This window comes from Dromiciops gliroides, chromosome 1, assembly GCF_019393635.1.
Source record: "Dromiciops gliroides isolate mDroGli1 chromosome 1, mDroGli1.pri, whole genome shotgun sequence".
NCBI classification, from domain to species: domain Eukaryota; kingdom Metazoa; phylum Chordata; class Mammalia; order Microbiotheria; family Microbiotheriidae; genus Dromiciops; species Dromiciops gliroides.
The window spans coordinates 238,138,695-238,155,805 of record NC_057861.1 but is presented as its reverse complement, the minus strand read 5'-3'; the positions used below and the strand labels follow the sequence as shown (position 1 = coordinate 238,155,805).

At 38.6% G+C, this 17,111-nt stretch overlaps 1 protein-coding gene across 5 annotated transcripts in view; it reads left to right on the top strand.

Annotated features, from left to right (window-relative positions):
• The window catches only part of ANKRD29 (ankyrin repeat domain 29), a 71,542-nt gene that overhangs the window by 21,057 nt on the left and 33,374 nt on the right, over window positions 1–17,111 (top strand). For 3 of the 5 annotated variants that reach the window (XM_043979037.1, XM_043979038.1, XM_043979036.1), the window contains exons 2-3: window positions 6,289–6,399; window positions 14,390–14,488. In XM_043979037.1, the coding sequence (XP_043834972.1) occupies window positions 6,289–6,399; window positions 14,390–14,488 (210 nt within the window). Of the gene's footprint in view, window positions 1–6,288; window positions 6,411–14,389; window positions 14,489–17,111 lie in introns of all 5 variants that reach the window. The other 2 variants (XM_043979039.1, XM_043979041.1) reach the window with 1 other exon arrangement.

Sequence of the window (17,111 nt, the reverse complement as noted above, 5' to 3'; positions counted from 1 at the left end):
CTTCTATTTTTTTCCATTCTTTTGGTTTTGTTTTATTGTTTCTTGATTTCTCATAAAGTCATTAGCTTCCATTTGCTCAATTCTAATTGTTAAGGAATTATTTTCTTCAGTGAGCTTTTGTACCTCCTTTTTCAATTGGCCAGTTCTACTTTAGTAAATTTTTGTGCCTCTTTTTTCATTTGGCCCGTTCTGCTTTTTAAGACATTCTTCTCGTTGGCTTTTTGTATCTCTTTTACCATTTAGCCTAGTCTTTTTTTTTTTTTTTTTAGTGAGGCAATTGGGGTTAAGCGACTTGCCCAAGGTCACATAGCTAGTAAGTGTTAAGTGTCTGAGTCTGGATTTGAACTCAGGACCTCCTGACTTCAGGGCCAGTGCTCTATCCACTGTGCCACCTAGCTGCCCCAGTCTTTTTTTTAAGGTATTATTTTCTTCAATATTCTTTTGTGTCTCCTTTACCAAGCTGTTGACACTTTTTTCATTATTTTCTTGCATCACTCTCATTTCTCTTCCCAGTTTTTCCTCTACCTCTCTTATTTGATTGTCAAAATCCTTTTAGAGCCCTTCCAAGGCCTGAAACCAATTCATATTTTTCTTGGAGGCTTTGGATGTAGGAGTTTTGACTGTGTTATCTTTTCCTTGTAACCATAATAATTTTCTATAGTCAGAAATTTTTCTGCTATTTGCTCATTTTCCCAGCTTATTTCTTAACATTTAACATCTTAACATCTTTGGGGGCAGCTACGTGGTGCAGTGGATAGAGCACTGGCCCTGGATTCAGGGGGACCTAAATTCAAATCCAGCCTCAGACACTTGACACTTACTAGCTGTGTGACCCTGGGAAAGTCACTTAAACCCAATTGCCTCACCAAAAAAAAAAAAAAACCATTTAACTCTTTGTTAAAACAGGGATCTGCTTCCAGGGTGGAGGGTACACTGTCCCAAACTTTAAGTATTTTGTGCAGTTGTTTTCAGAGATACTTCTAGGGACCTGTAAGTTTTCTGTTCTTCCAAGGTGAATTGATCTAATGGCAGGTTTGTACATATTCTCCTGGCCTGTGCTCTGGTCTGTGAGAGATCACAAGCACTCTTTTCTGCCCTGAAACTGTGATGAGGGTCTTTACTCCACTGCAGGCCACAAGCTCTGGTGTGCTAGTGTTCCTCCTCAACCTGGGACCACCACCCAGAACTAATGACCTGGATCCACGTATGGGCAAAGCAACAGAATCCTGCTTCACTATTAGCAAAGAGACCTCTGTGATCTCCTTCTGACCAATTGTTCAACCTCTTACTATTTGTGGGCTGAGAGTTCCAGAAGCAGCCACTGATGTTGCTAATTCAGTGGCTCCCAAAGCCTGTTCCTGGTTTTTTGGGGCCCAGTCTTTACTGGCCTGTGTTGGACGGTACTCCACACTCACCCCAGTGCAACAGACCTTTCCTGCCAACTTTCTAAGTTGTCTTTGGCTGAAAAATTATTTCACCCCATCTTTTTGTGAGTTCTCCTGCTCCAGGAATTATCTTACAACATTATTTAAAGGGATTTGGGGGAGAGCTCAGGTGAGTCACTTCCTCTTCTCTGCCATCTTGGCTCCATCTCTTTCTTTTTATTCATTGTAAACACAGCACTTAGCTCAGTGCCTGACATATAGTAGTTGCTTAATAAACATTGATTGGATTGGATTATTTCATTCAAGATGCTATATCCACTGCACTGAGCTGACTCTTCAAATCCTACCTAATGTCATAAAATCCTGCTATAATATCAATTGCATAATTGTGCATTTATAACCTTGCTACTGTGCAAGTCACTCTACCTGCACTTTCTCCCTAACAATGTGTTTTTTCAAAACCAGTTAATGATATTAGTCAAGACATGCCTATAGTTGTCATAGTTTGTTTCAACTCTCTATTCAGGAGGGTTAGGTCCACTGTGAAAATTCAGAAATAATGGCAGAAAGGCATTTCACTTGCCAGGGACCCATCCAGGCATCCTTTAAAATTGTATGTGCATTGTACTATGTAAAACAAAAATCTGTTACTATTATTTGTGCTGGCCATGGAGAGATGAGTCAATTACTTCCCTGTCCTCTTATAATTCAAAATGGATATTGGTGTTTCTCCATAGCACAGGGACTTGGATGAGGACTCTTGGTCCAGGACTCTCCCATCTTGGGGCAGTAAGAAGGTACAGTAAAGGTTGTGGCAACAGAAGATTGGAAAAGAATGCACTTGGCATAGGGGGCAGCTAGGTGGCGCAGTGGATAAAGAACTGACCCTGGATTCAGGAGGACCTGAGTTCAAATCCAGCCTCAGACACTTGACACTTACTAGCTGTGTAACCCTGGGCAAGTCACTTAACCCTCATTGCCCCACAAAAAACAAACAAAACAAAAACAAAAAGCAAAAAACGAACGAACAAAAAAGAATGCATTTGGCATTTGGAGATAGCAGCTTGAAAACCCTATTGTGTGTAGAAAATCATCTTCCATATTGTTGTTCTGTGAAAAGCTTGAAGGCAAGAGAGAAATATAAGCATGACACCTTCAGAAAGCTGAATGACCTCCTGGAAGCTGTGAGAGCAGGTCTTGCTCCTTCCTTGGTACTGTAGAAAGATGTAAGACCTTTCATAAAAATCAGTTCCTCAACTTTTGTAACATCCTCTATGAGCCAAGAAGCCAAGCCAAGCCATGAATAAATGCTCCTGGGGCATCATTGAGGAGGGAATGGTCTCTCATTTCAAGGTCTTGCTATAAAAATAGGAGGTTTGCTCCTTGCAAAGAGATTTTCAAAAGTATTATGGGTTTCAATTGTATGACAAAACATTCTAAGCACATGATCCAGAATCATCATGTTTTCATGCTTTGCCAGCCTGGGGATGATTAACCCTAATGAAGGGGAACCTCACAGTTCTCCTTCACCCACCCAGATGACTGTATCTTGACTACATGGAATCTCTTTAGTAAAAGGTCATTGTTTAGGGATTTACAACAGTTAAAACTTGCCTTGCCATTGCCAACTCTCCCTATTACTAATAACTAAAGCAAATTAAACCTAACTGGTACAAAAGCAACAAACTACAACAGGCATGACAGATTGATAGCATGAATGCTACAGACTTATGTTATAATCATATTTTATTCTGGCCCCCTGAGCACCCCCTCTGCCACTCCTAGTCAGTATAGTAAGTTTATGATTAGCCATAATAAAGGGGCAATAGCAGGAAGTCAGATTGCAAAGGGGACCCTAGAAGTCACATACAAATCGTCCCAAAGGTCAAAGGAGCATAATTTACAAATTGTATCATATATTTTTGTTTGTTTGTTTGTTTTTGTGGGGCAATAGGGGTTAAGTGACTTGCCCAGGGTCACACAGCTGGTAAGTGTCAAGTGTCTGAGGCTAGATTTGAACTCAGGTACTTCATCCACTGCGCCACCTAGCTGCCCCAATTGTATCATATATTAACCTAAGATCCCATACTGGTAATGTATGCTGAATCAGGGGAAGCCATCTATCAGGGCTTTTTGGTCCTAGGATATGTAAGTCCCAGACAAATTCCAGATCTCCACAGTAAAGATCAGCAGATCACCAAATGGTGTTGATAATCTTGAGATTAAAATGGACATGTTCTCTCTAAAGATTTACTGACAACTTTGAAACGATTTGACTATGTTGATGAACTAACCCCAAGGTGACACAGATAAGAGTTAGTCTGTTCCTCCCCACCCCCACCCTCAAATCCTATAAAAATAAGACCTCAAACTCTTATCCCCTGAACCATTCTATCTCCACTTGGGTCCATGCTGCTGAGTGCTCCCAGTTGTATCCATGGTTACATGAGTGATACTCTGCCCCTCCCCCTTCCCGTCCTCTTCCCCACGCTGCCTGCCTACCTTCATCACCCTATCCCATGTCCCCATACCATCTGTCTCTGTACCCCTTTTGCTGCTTGTGTCTGTACTTTCTGTGCTGTTTGCCCCCACACATTCTGTGGTTATTAAAGTGTGATTTCAGCCCCATTTCCCTCTGCCATCTCAGTATTGGCAAGTACCCAGAGAATTGGGTATGCCTCCCCCCATTTCATAATTTCATAAATTAGTTATCAGTTCAACTCCTGAAAATGATGCTGAGAACTTCAGGGAAGACAAACTGTTAATCTCAAATGTGATGTTGTTTGTTTTTTTTCTTGAATCAGCCATGAAACTATTCAAAGTATTTTTGTAATCTGCTTGTTACTAGACATTGTCTAAACATACACAGAAGTGCAAATTCCTGTGTGAAAAGGACCTGGATTTCCTACAGGTTCTGAGGGCTGCTGTTGGACTTCTGAAAAGAAATGCTAACATTATCTCCACAAGCTTTATCCCAGAGTGTGCTTCCATGGGAGGAAGCAGATATTCATTTTAGATGATTCTGTTTGAGTACAATAAAATTGTTCTCTTTTTCAAATCAGCAAACATGAAATTTTCTGGTCACTTCCCCCCCCCATTTGCACTTGAACTTGTGAATTGGACCCCAGAATGTGGCTGACTACTACTGTCATTCTTTGTATTTCTATCTTTCTATATCCATCTGTCCCTGGTGTATCTCTCTGATCCAGATGCACACACTTCTGGACCTCAAACTATGTTATAAAGCAGCAGTCTTCAAAGCCATCTGGTATTGATTAAAGAAGAGAGATAGAACAATGAAACAGACTAGACAAGGGAGAATCAGAAAGAATGGAACTCAATAGCACAATGTCTGATAAAATGTAAAGCATAAATTATCTAGGAAAAAAACTCCTTATTTGAAAAAAAAAAACACCGGCTGGGAAAATTGGAAAGCCATCTGGAAGAAATTAGGCTTAGAATAATACCTTACACAAATTTGATAATACATTCTAAATGGATATGTGACCTTAATATTAAAGATCATATGATAAAAAATTATAAGAGGAAAGGATTATATACCACTCCCAGCTATGGATGGAACATGTATTTTTAGCCAAATAAGAGATAGAGGTAATTACAAAAACTAAAATAGATAACTTTGATTACTTGAAATTGAAAAGCTTCTGCACAGAAAAAATTAATGCATCTAGGACAAGAAGGGGTGTGGTGGAATGGGGAAAAATTTTTATTGAATTTCTCTGATAAAAGTTTGGTATACAAGATATATTAATAATTAATAAATAGATATATATGTATGTTTACATAAAACTAATAGCCATTCCCCAATAGATGAATGGTCAAAGAATATGAACAAGCAGCTCTCAAAAGAATTGCAAAGAATCCATACCCATATGAGAGAATGCTCCAAATCACTAGGAATAAGAGAAATGCAGATCAAAATAACCTTGAGGTTTTACACACTGCAAATTGGGCAATTTTTTTTAATTGGCAGTAGTCAATGTTGGAGGGATTATGGAATGATAGGCATACCATTGCATTGTTGGTGGAACTGTGAAATGGTATAACTATTTTGGAAAGAAATCTGGAAATAGGCAAATAAAGTGACTAAAATATCCATATTCATTGAACCAGAGACTCCATTATAGGGCTTATGCCTCAAGTAAACCATCAATAAGAATAAAGTCTCCATAATCTAAAATATTGATAGCAACATTTTTTGTGATAGCTAAGAATTGGAAACAAAGTAGATGCCCATCAATTGAGGAATGGCTAAACAAATTGTGGTACACGTATGTAATGGAATATTACTGTGCTGTAAGAAATGGTGTGTCAATTGATGCAGAGTGAGGTAAGCAGAGCCAAGAAAACAATGTAAATGGAAAGTAAAACCACACACCAAAAAAATCAAAAGTGAATGTAGGGGCCGCTAGGTGGTGCAGTGGATAGAGCATCGGCCCTGAATTCAGGAGGACCTGAGTTCAAATCCGGCCTCAGACACTTGACACTTACTAGCTGTGTGACCCTGGACAAGTCATTTAACCCCCATTGCCCCACCAAAAAAAAAAAGTGAATGTAACAAAATCATAAAGATCAAACAAGATTCAAATGAAGAGATATGAGTACATCAGAGGAGGCAACTGCCACCTCAAATTGTGGGTCTTTGATAGCTCAACCCAGGTACCTGAGATTAACTCATTATCATGACCCATATTTCATTGTCTAAGTATTGTATATTATAATGATCAGTTGTTGGCCCAATGATGTGGCAGATATCTAAAAATGCTTTCTTTTGAGCTGACATCAATGGACAGTATTGTTTATTCCATATAGAGAGGTAGTAGCATTACTAATAATGATTTCATGAATCCTGTTGTAAAATGCTGTTATTTTGTTCCAACAGAAGGAGACACCACTTGCAAATGCTGCATTCTGGGCAGCAAGAAAAGGAAACCTGGCTCTCCTGAAACTCTTGTTAAACAGTGGTCGGGTGGATGTGGACTGCAGAGACAGTGTATGAACTCGGTATATGCATGGCAAGAGCACCTAACTTTCCCCGTGATAGCAGGAGAGCATTTCATAGATCCCTTTTAGTTCCCAATGCTTACTTACATTTCTTTTGTTGCTGTTGTTGTTGCTTTTTTTCTTATTCCATACAGTTCAAGGGTGCAGCATAGAAGAATTTTAAGACATTGTAAATCTAGGAGAAAAATGAAAAGGGAAGGAGTAGCAAGGGCAAAACAGAGAAGAGGGGTCACAAAAGGGAAAGAGGAGAAGGAGAAAATAAGCAAAAACACATTCTAAGAGTATAAGGCAAATGGAATGTAAAAAAAAATGAACTAATTGCAACCATAAAAGAATTCAGGACAGAAAGAGATTAACATGGAAATATATCAATTGCATGCTGTGTGTGAGGGTTAAAAAGCTGAATGATTGAAGTCTCCACCCATTCCGGTAGCTTTTTTCCCTTTTTGTAAACATAAATGCACTAACTGATTATCTCAGAGAGGAAATAAAAATAGATATTACTCCCAGCTGACAAATGCCATATAGATAGGTTGCTCTCCCACCCCAGCCAGGTGCTGCTATCCATCTGTACTCAACAGGATTTCATGCATCTCCAGTAACAAAGAGACCCTTAGGTGAACAGGGAGCATTACTAAGATGATATTAATTTAGGACAGAACTAAAATTTTTTTAAGTAATACTATTGTTTTCTTCAAACAAAAATGTCACTACATAATTGAATTGCACAGAGCAGACAAGTGAATCCATTGTTAGCTTAAGAGCAAAGTTTACATTTTCCTTCCATCTTAGTCACTCTGGATGTTTGTTTACTTCTTTATCCTGTTGTCCCTGTTTTATTTATAGTTACTGGGCAACAGAGGGAGGCATATACAAACTTGTAAAGTAGATGAGACTGACCTAGTATCCTTTCATTGCTCCCCATCCTCCTTTCCAACCCATTCTCCAACACCCTTGGATAAGAACTACCTAGTTTCCTTCTTCTTCTCAGGACTCTTAATGTGCCTTCCATACCCACCCACCGAGTCATCATCCCATGATTGGAACCTTCCCAGTCACCTACATCATCACTGCTTGCCTACTGTTGTATCCCCTTCCCTTAGGATGTGCTTTATATTTGATAACAGTGGATTAATCTGATAAACTATCTGATATTCAGATTGATATCAGTGGGATAATATATTATCCTTCCCAACAAGTACCTTTTAATGGACATAATGCTTTTAAGTCAATTCTAAGAGGATTGGACTAGGTGATCTCTAAGGGTCCCATCCAGCTTGAAAATTTCATGATTTATACAACAATAGGGGCAAGGAAGGAGAGAGAGGCAACACACATTCAGTTTCTATATTAATGCAAAGGGCAACCAGGTGGCACAGTAGATAGAGTGCAAGGTCTGGAGTCAGGAAGACTCTTCTTCCCAAGTTCAAATCTGACCTTACACATTTACTAACTGTGTGACCCCCGAGCAAGTCACTTAACCCTATTTGTCTCAGTATCTTCATCTGTAAAATGAGCTGAAGAAGGATCACTCTACTGTCTTTGCCAAGAAAACCCCAAATGGGGTCATAAAGAGTCGGACATGACTGAAAAACAACTGAACAAAATATTAAAACAAGTGAAATACAGGACCCTAAAAGTGTGGTATGCTTTTGACAATCTATAAAACAGTATTATCTTGAACAAGTCATTTAACCACCGTGGACTTCAACATAATCATCTGTTATGTGAGATAGTTATAATAGATGCTCTCTGAGTTCCTCTCCTGATGTAATATTCTATTTCTGGGACTCAAATCTAACCCTAACCCACCTGCCTCTCTTCTTATACCCAAGTACAGAGACAGTCCTACCAGGTGGTTTCTTCTAGAGGTTATACTCCTCTTCAAATCTCGGGCTAGAATTTCTTCAACCCCTAGTAACAACTTCAAGTTTCCAGGGTCACTTAGAAGTAATTGGAATGCAAAGTTCCTCTTCATAAGCCCACTTGTTAACTGTATATTGATACCAAATCTTTTCTGATAGACAATATTGAATATATGTGAGGTTCTTCTATACACAAAAGCTTATCAACTTGAGTTGCTAAGATATATATGTTTATATATGTATGGGTATATAAACATGTATGTGTATTGTATACATGCTTATATAGTATATTATATATACATTTATATGTATATACAAGTATGTATATATTGTGTTGTGTATACGTGTATATGTGTGTGTACATATACCTTAGATATATGTATGTATATATACATATATAAAATCATTAATTATTGGTTATAAAGATCAATGGGCACATCTTAACACACTTATCACAAACATACAATAGCATTTTTTGTATCCTTAGATTTATAAAATTCTATATGTCTAGTCTCCTCTGATGGGTTTAACTCAAGAGTAGGGAAATGGTCTCTGTTGGATCTGGCCTCTCGCTTACTTTCATCATCATAATGTATGAGATGACATTTATCTGGAAACATAATACTTCCCCCAATAAGCTACTATGTTTCTTTTTTTTCCTGTTGTTGTTGTTTTTGCGGGACAATGGGGGTTAAGTGACTTGCCAAGGGTCACACAGCTAGTGTCAAGTGTCTGAGGCTGGATTTGAACTCAGGTACTCCTGAATCCAGGGCCAGCGCTTTAACCACTGTGCCATCTAGCTACCCCCAGCTACTATGTTTCTATGTTCATCATCTAATCTCTGAAGGTTTAATAAGAGCATGTAAAGATTTGCAGTGGTAAGCCTGTTAGCCAAAAGAAGATGAGGGAAATGTTCATTTGAAAAAGGCTTGGATGTATTAGTGTGCATGAAAGGAAGGAATGTGTAATTGGTTGAGGCCAGATTGTGAAGGGCTTTAAATGCCAAAAGGAGTCTCTATTTGGTCCCAATGTTAATAGGAAGCCACAGGAGCTTATTATGTAGATGGATGACATGGCCAGATCTTCACTTTAGGAAAATCACTTTGGAAGCTGTCAGTAGGACGTACGGGAATGGGGAGAGACCTGAAGCAGAGAGATCAATTAGGACCTATTGGAATAATCCAGGTGAAAGGACCTGAACTAGGGTGGTATCTGCATAAGTATGAAGAAGGGTATAGATGCAAGAAATCTTGTGGAGATAGCAGTGGCAAGATTTCCCAACTTATTGGGTACATGATGTTGGAGTGAGGGGTGGAGAATGACACCAAGGTGTAGACCTGGGTGACTAGAAGGATGGTGGTGATCTTGAATTGGAAAGTTTGGAAGAAGGGTAGGTTGGGGAGAAAAGATAACAAGTTCAGTTTTGGACATTAGATTGAACAGGGACTATCTTTTGCCTCTCTGTATCACCAGTTCTTAGCACAGTGCCTAGCACATAGTAAGAATTTGATAAATGCTGCTTAACTGACTGCCCGATATGTTGAGCTTTGTGATGCTTAGAGGATACTTAGAAATGCCCAATGGCAAGTTAGTGATTGGGGACTAGAGCTCAGGAAAAAGAGGAGGACTACATATATAAATCTGGGGCTCATCTGCATAAAGATGATCGTTAAATCTATGTGATCAGAAGAGATTACTGAGAAAGAATATAGAGATATTTTTTTTTAAAGAGCGCAGGACAGAGCTACAGAGCTAAAGGTCAGGGTGTGGATGATGATCCAGCAAAGGAGAATGAGAAGAAATGGTCAGATAAGTAGGGGAGAAAGAGGCAGAGACAAAGACAGAGAGAAAAGACAGAGGCAGAGAAGATACCAGGAAGAGAGGGTGATCAACAGTGTCAAATGTTTCAGAGAGCTCAAAAGAGGTCAGAACTGAGAAAAGGACATTCAGTTTGGCAAATAATAGATTGGTGAGCACTTTAGAGAGAGCGGATCCACTGGAGGTCAGAAGCCAGATTGCAAAAATTTGAGAAGTGAATGAGAGGAGAAGCAGTGAAGACAATGAGTGTAGACAGCTTTTTCTGTAGACAGTTTGGTTGAGAAAGAAAGGAGAGATACAGGACAATATATTGAAGTGTCTTCAGGTCTTGTCCAACTCTTGAGCTTCTATGGTTTTTCCCAAAGGAATATTTTTTCACTGAGTTTGTGTGTGCACATTAAATTATATTTTACACACACTAGGATCCAACTAGATTTTTTACAAACTAGAACTAATGAAGGAAGGAAGGGAGGGTGTGGAGGTGCAGAACAATGGAATCAATGCTGGTCACAAATGGAACTTCTAGGCATTATTATAGGAGACCATCTCTATCAGAGAACAAAAATGTGGCAATTTAATAGATTTTGATTAATAACAGGTTCTTCAGTAACAGCTCATAGGCTGACAGTTACTGCTTAGGTATCTTCTTTCACATCTTCTTTTATTTCTTGCTCCCTCTCCTTAACTGGGCACAATATAGAACTAAAGAATATATGTGTGGGGGGGGCAGCTAGGTGGAGCAGTGGATAAAGCACTGGCCCTGGATTCAAGAGGACCTGAGTTCAAATCCAGCCTCAGACACTTGACACTTACTAGCTGTGTGACCCTGGGTAAGTCACTTAACCCTCATTGCCCCATGCAAAAAAAAATATATGTGTATCCATACATATGAGAGAAAATTATTATTAATAATCAATGATTTGGGGAGATCCAGAGTTCCCCCTTCTTCTAAAGCCCTGATTTTAAAAGTTTAGTCTCTTGAAGGACATCACTGATAATGAGATTTAACTTTTTTGTTCAGACCCCAACCAGATGGGGAAGCCATTGTGTTCTTCTCAGACTTGGATGGTGGATAAATTCTTTGAATAAATTGCCCAAGGCTGGGGGTAACTTAGAAGTGAATGACATAATCAAAGTTCATTTCCACTGCTTCATTATAATATTCATTCTCTCATTAATTGTTAGCTAATCAGAGTTCTTGCCACCATTGGGAACACCGTTCTTCCAATAGTCATATAAGCCATAAAACTGCAGCCATGATTGTCTTTGGTCTAAGAGAGAGTTGGCCAAATGACCATCCTTTTATTAAAATGCTAGCATTGTTAATAAAATAATTAAATTACCAGAAATTAAGTCTCTCAAACCTTTTTAATCACCATACATATATACATCACAATTTGTCTTTGTTTGTGTCCCCTTACCTTAGGATACTATATTAGGTGACAGTTGGTTAATGTGATAAACTATACTAATTTGTAAACTGAGGTCAATGGGTTAATATATCACCCTTCCCAACGAGTATCTTTTAATGGACATAATACATACACACATACATTAGATAGATAGATAGATAGATAGATAGAATCATATATATGTAAATTTTCATTCTTTACTGAATAATGTAAATTATATTCCTTGTTCTAATTTGGAAAAAAATATTTGAACATTTTATTTTTCTCTTTTAAAAAATTCTAAATTATTTTGCTTTCTACTTATCTGAAGTCTGAGATAGATTTCTCCCCCCACCCCACCCCAACCAATGACTCTTGGTTTAAAAACAAAAATGTCATACCTGACATAGATACAACTTTCAGAATTTTGGTGACCAAATTCTATCCAATTATTAGCTCCCTAGAAATAAAAGATAACAAAATTCATCTGGAAGAACAAAAGGTCAAGAATATCAAGGGAACTAATGGGGAAAAAATGCACAGGAAGGTGGGCTAGTCCTACCAAATCTAAAGCTATACTATAAAGCAGCAGTCATCAAAACTATTACATATTAGGGGCAGCTAGGTGGCACAGTGGATAGAGCACCAGCCCTGGAGTCAGGAGGACCTGAGTTCAAATCTGGCCTCAGACACTTAACACTTACTAGCTGTGTAACCTTGGGCAAGTCACTTAACCCCAATTGCCTCACTAAAAAAACAAAACAAAACAAAACAATTACATATTGGCTAAGAAATAGAATGGTGGATCAATGGAATAGGTTAGGCACAAGAGACACAGTAGTAAATTATTATAGTAATCTACTGTTTGATAAACCCAAAGACTCCAGTTTCTGAGATAGGAACTCAGTATTTGACAAAAAGTGCTGGGAAAACTGAAGGATAGTATGGCAGAAACTAGGCATAGACCAACATCTTACACTGTATACTAAAATAAGGTCAAAATGGGTACATGATTTAGACATAAAGGGTGATACCATAAGTAAATTCTGAGAGGAAGGAATAGTTTGCCTCTCAGATCTATGGAGAGGAGAAGAATTTATAATCAAACAAGAGATAAAGAATATTATGAAATGCAAAGCGAATGATTTTGATTATAATTATTAGCTCCCTTTCACATTTAAGAACAAACTAAATTGCCATAAATATCTCTCCTTGACTGACTTCTTTCTTCTTCTCACCCCCACCCCAGAAAATGAAAGAGAACTGAGCTGAATAACAAACAGGCTAAGCCTTTGCCCCAGGTCCCCAAAAGACACATATGGAATAGGATGACTTAGGGTAAGAAACACTGCAGTGGCACTGACTGGAAAACCCTAACAAACACTTTCCAACTGCCTCGGGGGGCAAGAAAAGTTGTCATTGGCAGCCTGCAGACAAAAGCAGGGAAATAAAAGAATGACAATTGTTAGAAAACAGGCAACAAACACCTCTCCCTTCCTCCCTCCATCCCCCTTGCCCCCCCCCAAATCCATCCTGTATTCAAAGAATACAAGCATTCTTAAAATCAGTCCTTTTTTGTTTATTTTTTTAATGTAATAAACATTTTTATTTATAGTTTTGGTTTCCAATTTTCATCCCTCCTTCCTTCCCTCCCCTCCCCCCAACCCTAAGGCACCAGACCATCAGATATGGGTTATACATGGATGTAAAAATCACTTCAGGCATAGCCCTGCACAGTGTGGAAAGAACCCTTTATTTCCACTCCTAGAAATCTGGTAGATTTCACAAATACCTGAGCAATGGTATGTTACAAAGCTTCAATGTCAAAAGAAAACAAAAAAAATAACAATAATGAGACTATAAAAGGCCTTTTGGATTAGAATTCTATATATCGATGGTGATGGTGTTAATTTAAATTGCGAGTGTTTTAAGCCAAAGTTTACAGAAGCTTGCCTTGTTTCATTTACAATAACAATCCCAGAAAAATGGCTAGCCCCAAAGTTTTTATCTGATTTAAGCTGTGTTTTTTTTTTCACCTAGAAGTATTTTGTAATCACAATTTCATATTCTCAAGCCATGGCACTGATGAAGTAAAAATGCCCCTTTGAGAGGATTTAGTCTAGCCCCTTAATTTTGCAAATGAAGAAACTGAGGCTCAGAATGGTCAATGACTTCCCCAGGGTCACCCAGCTAGTTAACAACAGAGCCAGGACTTAAATCTAGTCTAAGGCCTTCCAGGCCAGTATTCATTCCTCTCTACCATCCTGCCTCTCATCCCAACCCGAATTATTAAGAAAATAAAAGATTTCTGGCCCTGGAAACCTAATGGACCTTATTCGATACCTTCTTTGTGTTAGTAATAGTGTTTTAGAGCAAGATTCTTGTTATTAATCATCAAATGAGGTCATCACATCACAGCTGTCTCCTATAAAAACTATGTCTGCTTAAATTGAATTTCTGGTCATGGAAAAATCTGGGAGTTTTGAAATCAAAAATTCCAATTTTGATATGAGAGTAAGCATTTCAGTTCATGTTTGCATTCCTTCCCCTTCCCTTCACACTGTACATTAAAAACTTGACTTGGTGCAACTAGGTGGCACAGTGGATAGAGCACCGGCCCTGGAGTCAGGAGTATCTGAGTTCAAATTCGGCATCAGACACTTAACACTTACTAGCTGTGTGACTCTGGGCAAGTCACTTAACCCCAATTGCCTCACTAAAAAAACAAACAAACAACAAAAAAAAACTCTTGACTCAAGATGAATGTCTGCCAATGCGGTTAAACCACCATCGCTGTTGAGCAGGGCCACTGACATCTTTGTAGTCTTTCTTTTTGTTATCCATGAGATCTGTCATTGGTGTGAGAGATGGTCTAACCCGTTGATTTATTCCCTCTTTTTCCCAGCACGGCACCACGCTCCTCATGGTGGCTTCCTACGCTGGCCACATAGACTGTGTGAGGGAACTGGTTCTCCAAGGAGCAGATATCAACCTGCAGAGAGAGGTGGGTAAAACCAAGAAAAGAGAAGAAAATAGGGGCAGTGCTGGGGCAACTCATTTAGAATCAGGGATGCCAAGCAAAGAGAATAAGTCCCATAGAGATAGCCGTCCCTAAGGGACATTAAAACCCAGAGTTGAGGGATTTGTTGTGCTTACAGGGAGGGCTAAGGAATCAATCATAACACATCTATTTATCAACACCAGACATCCCAGACTACTTCATTAGCTGGGTTCCTGGCCTTCCTATATCTTAGCACTTGAAGCAATTAAGGCACTAGCCACATTCTTTACATACTCATATTTTCTTTGAAGGGTGAAATGGTAAGAAATGTAAGATTTTTATTTTATTTGGGGGGGGGTATGTAAGATATTAAGGGATTTTTTTATGTTTAGGGTTTGTTTTGGGGTTTTGTTTTTTTTTAAGAAACAAGATGGGACTTCATAGGCAATCACAAACATCTTGACTTATTAGTCCAAATGAACCTCTAAGGTTGTTCCATACAAGTTATATAATAAATAGCCTAAAGACAGCTAGGTAGTGCAGTGCATAGAGTGCTAGGCCTGGAGTCAGGAAGACTCATCTTCTTGAGTTCAAATCCAGTCCAGACACTTACTAGCTCTGTGATCCTGGACAAGTCATTTAAACCCTGTTTGCCTCAGTTTTCTCGTCTGTAAAATGAGGTAGAGAAGGAAATGGCAAACCACTCCAGTATCTCTGCCAAGAAAACCCCAAATGGGGTCACAAAAAGTCAGATGTGACCGAAATGACTAACAACAACAACATATGAAAACTAGTCAGATGAATACTGAATTGAAAAATGACCTCAAATGCCTTCTCTACCCTTGTTCTATGGCAACTCTGGGGAATAGATCTTAAATGATCTTAAATCCTGGCCAGATGATTCAGTTTTTCAAGACTGCACAAGGATCAGAGAGACCAAATATTTCGCAGTCATCTTAGGGATTCAAGTCCCCAGGACTTCAGAGGGGTCTAGACTGAACCAAGTCACCCAAAGTTGGACCTTACAAATATAAAGGCTCATGGTACTCCCAGAAAAGAATCATTGCCTTAAGGTTTTTGAAAAATAAGATCTCTGGGACAAACTTCATACTGGTTCTCTGTGGCTCAGACTTACATCTTTCATATTAGTAAAGGACAGGAGAACACTCTTTATCCTAACATTCATCCCTCATTCCAGACTTGGGCCCTCTACCTCCACACTGAAGAAAGTTATAACTCACATTGGAACAATGGACAGATTGCTTCGAGGGTCTTGCAAGTACTTAAAAAGTCTTCAGGTCTTCTCCAAGCTATCCCTCCACCTTTTCTGCGTAGCATGAGCCTTATCAACATGACAATGAAAGAATTAGAAACATAGGGGGTGGCTAGGTGGTGCAGTGGATAAAGCACTGGCCCTGGATTCTAAAGGACCTGAGTTCAAATCCGGCCTAAGACACCTGACACTTATTAGCTGTGTGACCCTGGGCAAGTCACTTAACCCTCATTGCCTCACCAAAAAAAACCAAACAAACAAAAAAAGAAACTTAGATAGCTGTCACATCAGATTGGTCTAATTCATGACAGATCCAAAAAAAATAGTCCTCTGAGAAATGAAACAGGTATTATCTTAGTGATCACAACTTGAAACAGTATAGAAAGACTACAGTAAATTTATATTTATATTATTATATATGCACATTTATAGCATATATGTCTGTTTATATTATATATGTATATCTATATTATTATCTTGTGTATTTGTATTATTATATATCTGTATATTATTATGTGTGGTGTTTATATTATTATATGTGTGTTTATATCATAATATGCATGTATTTATATTATTATATGTGTTTAATTGTATGTGTGTATATTTATATTATTATATATGCTATACATAATTCTACATTATATATAATTATTATATTATTATAGAAAGGCTACAGTCCCAATTATTCTATTACCACCACCAATTCTGCCATAATCTTAGAGATATGGCGACAATATTGGGAGGAGGGCAGTTTTCATTTCCCAAAATTATTTCCCCAAATGAAATGTACTCACATTGGGAATGACTAAAAATTTACCCTGACATGTTTTTTTTTTCTTCTGGATTTATAGTCCTTGCTCATTTGAGCTTTTAAGACACAGACTTTGAACAATAAAAAAGAACTTGAGCCTGACCTACTTACTCACAAAGTGTGTCCTAAGAAGCATTTCCAACAAGCATTGGAGCGGTTTAACAATAATTCTAAAGAGCTTAAGAGGGTGGGTGGGGAAAAAAGCAACCTGTTTTTGATTTCCCGCCAGCATGTTTCCCTGTGGTTTGCTGCTCGGCTGTTTAATTCCTATTGTTCAATTAAAATCCTTAGAGTGGTTAAGACTGTTCTTTCAGCATGTGCCCCCACTGACCCTTACGGAGCTGTCCAAAATGTACCTGTTCAGGGGCAAACACTGTGACTCAACGTGCTATGATGCAGGCACTGGATTCTCCAGGAATCCAAGTTAATGCATGGATTGTCTGAGCCTTTTGAGCTTCCAGAACCAAAAAAAGGTCTTTTCCCTGACCTATTTTGGTGTTGGGTGGGTATTGTCACTGAAGTGATTTGGCAACTCATGATAA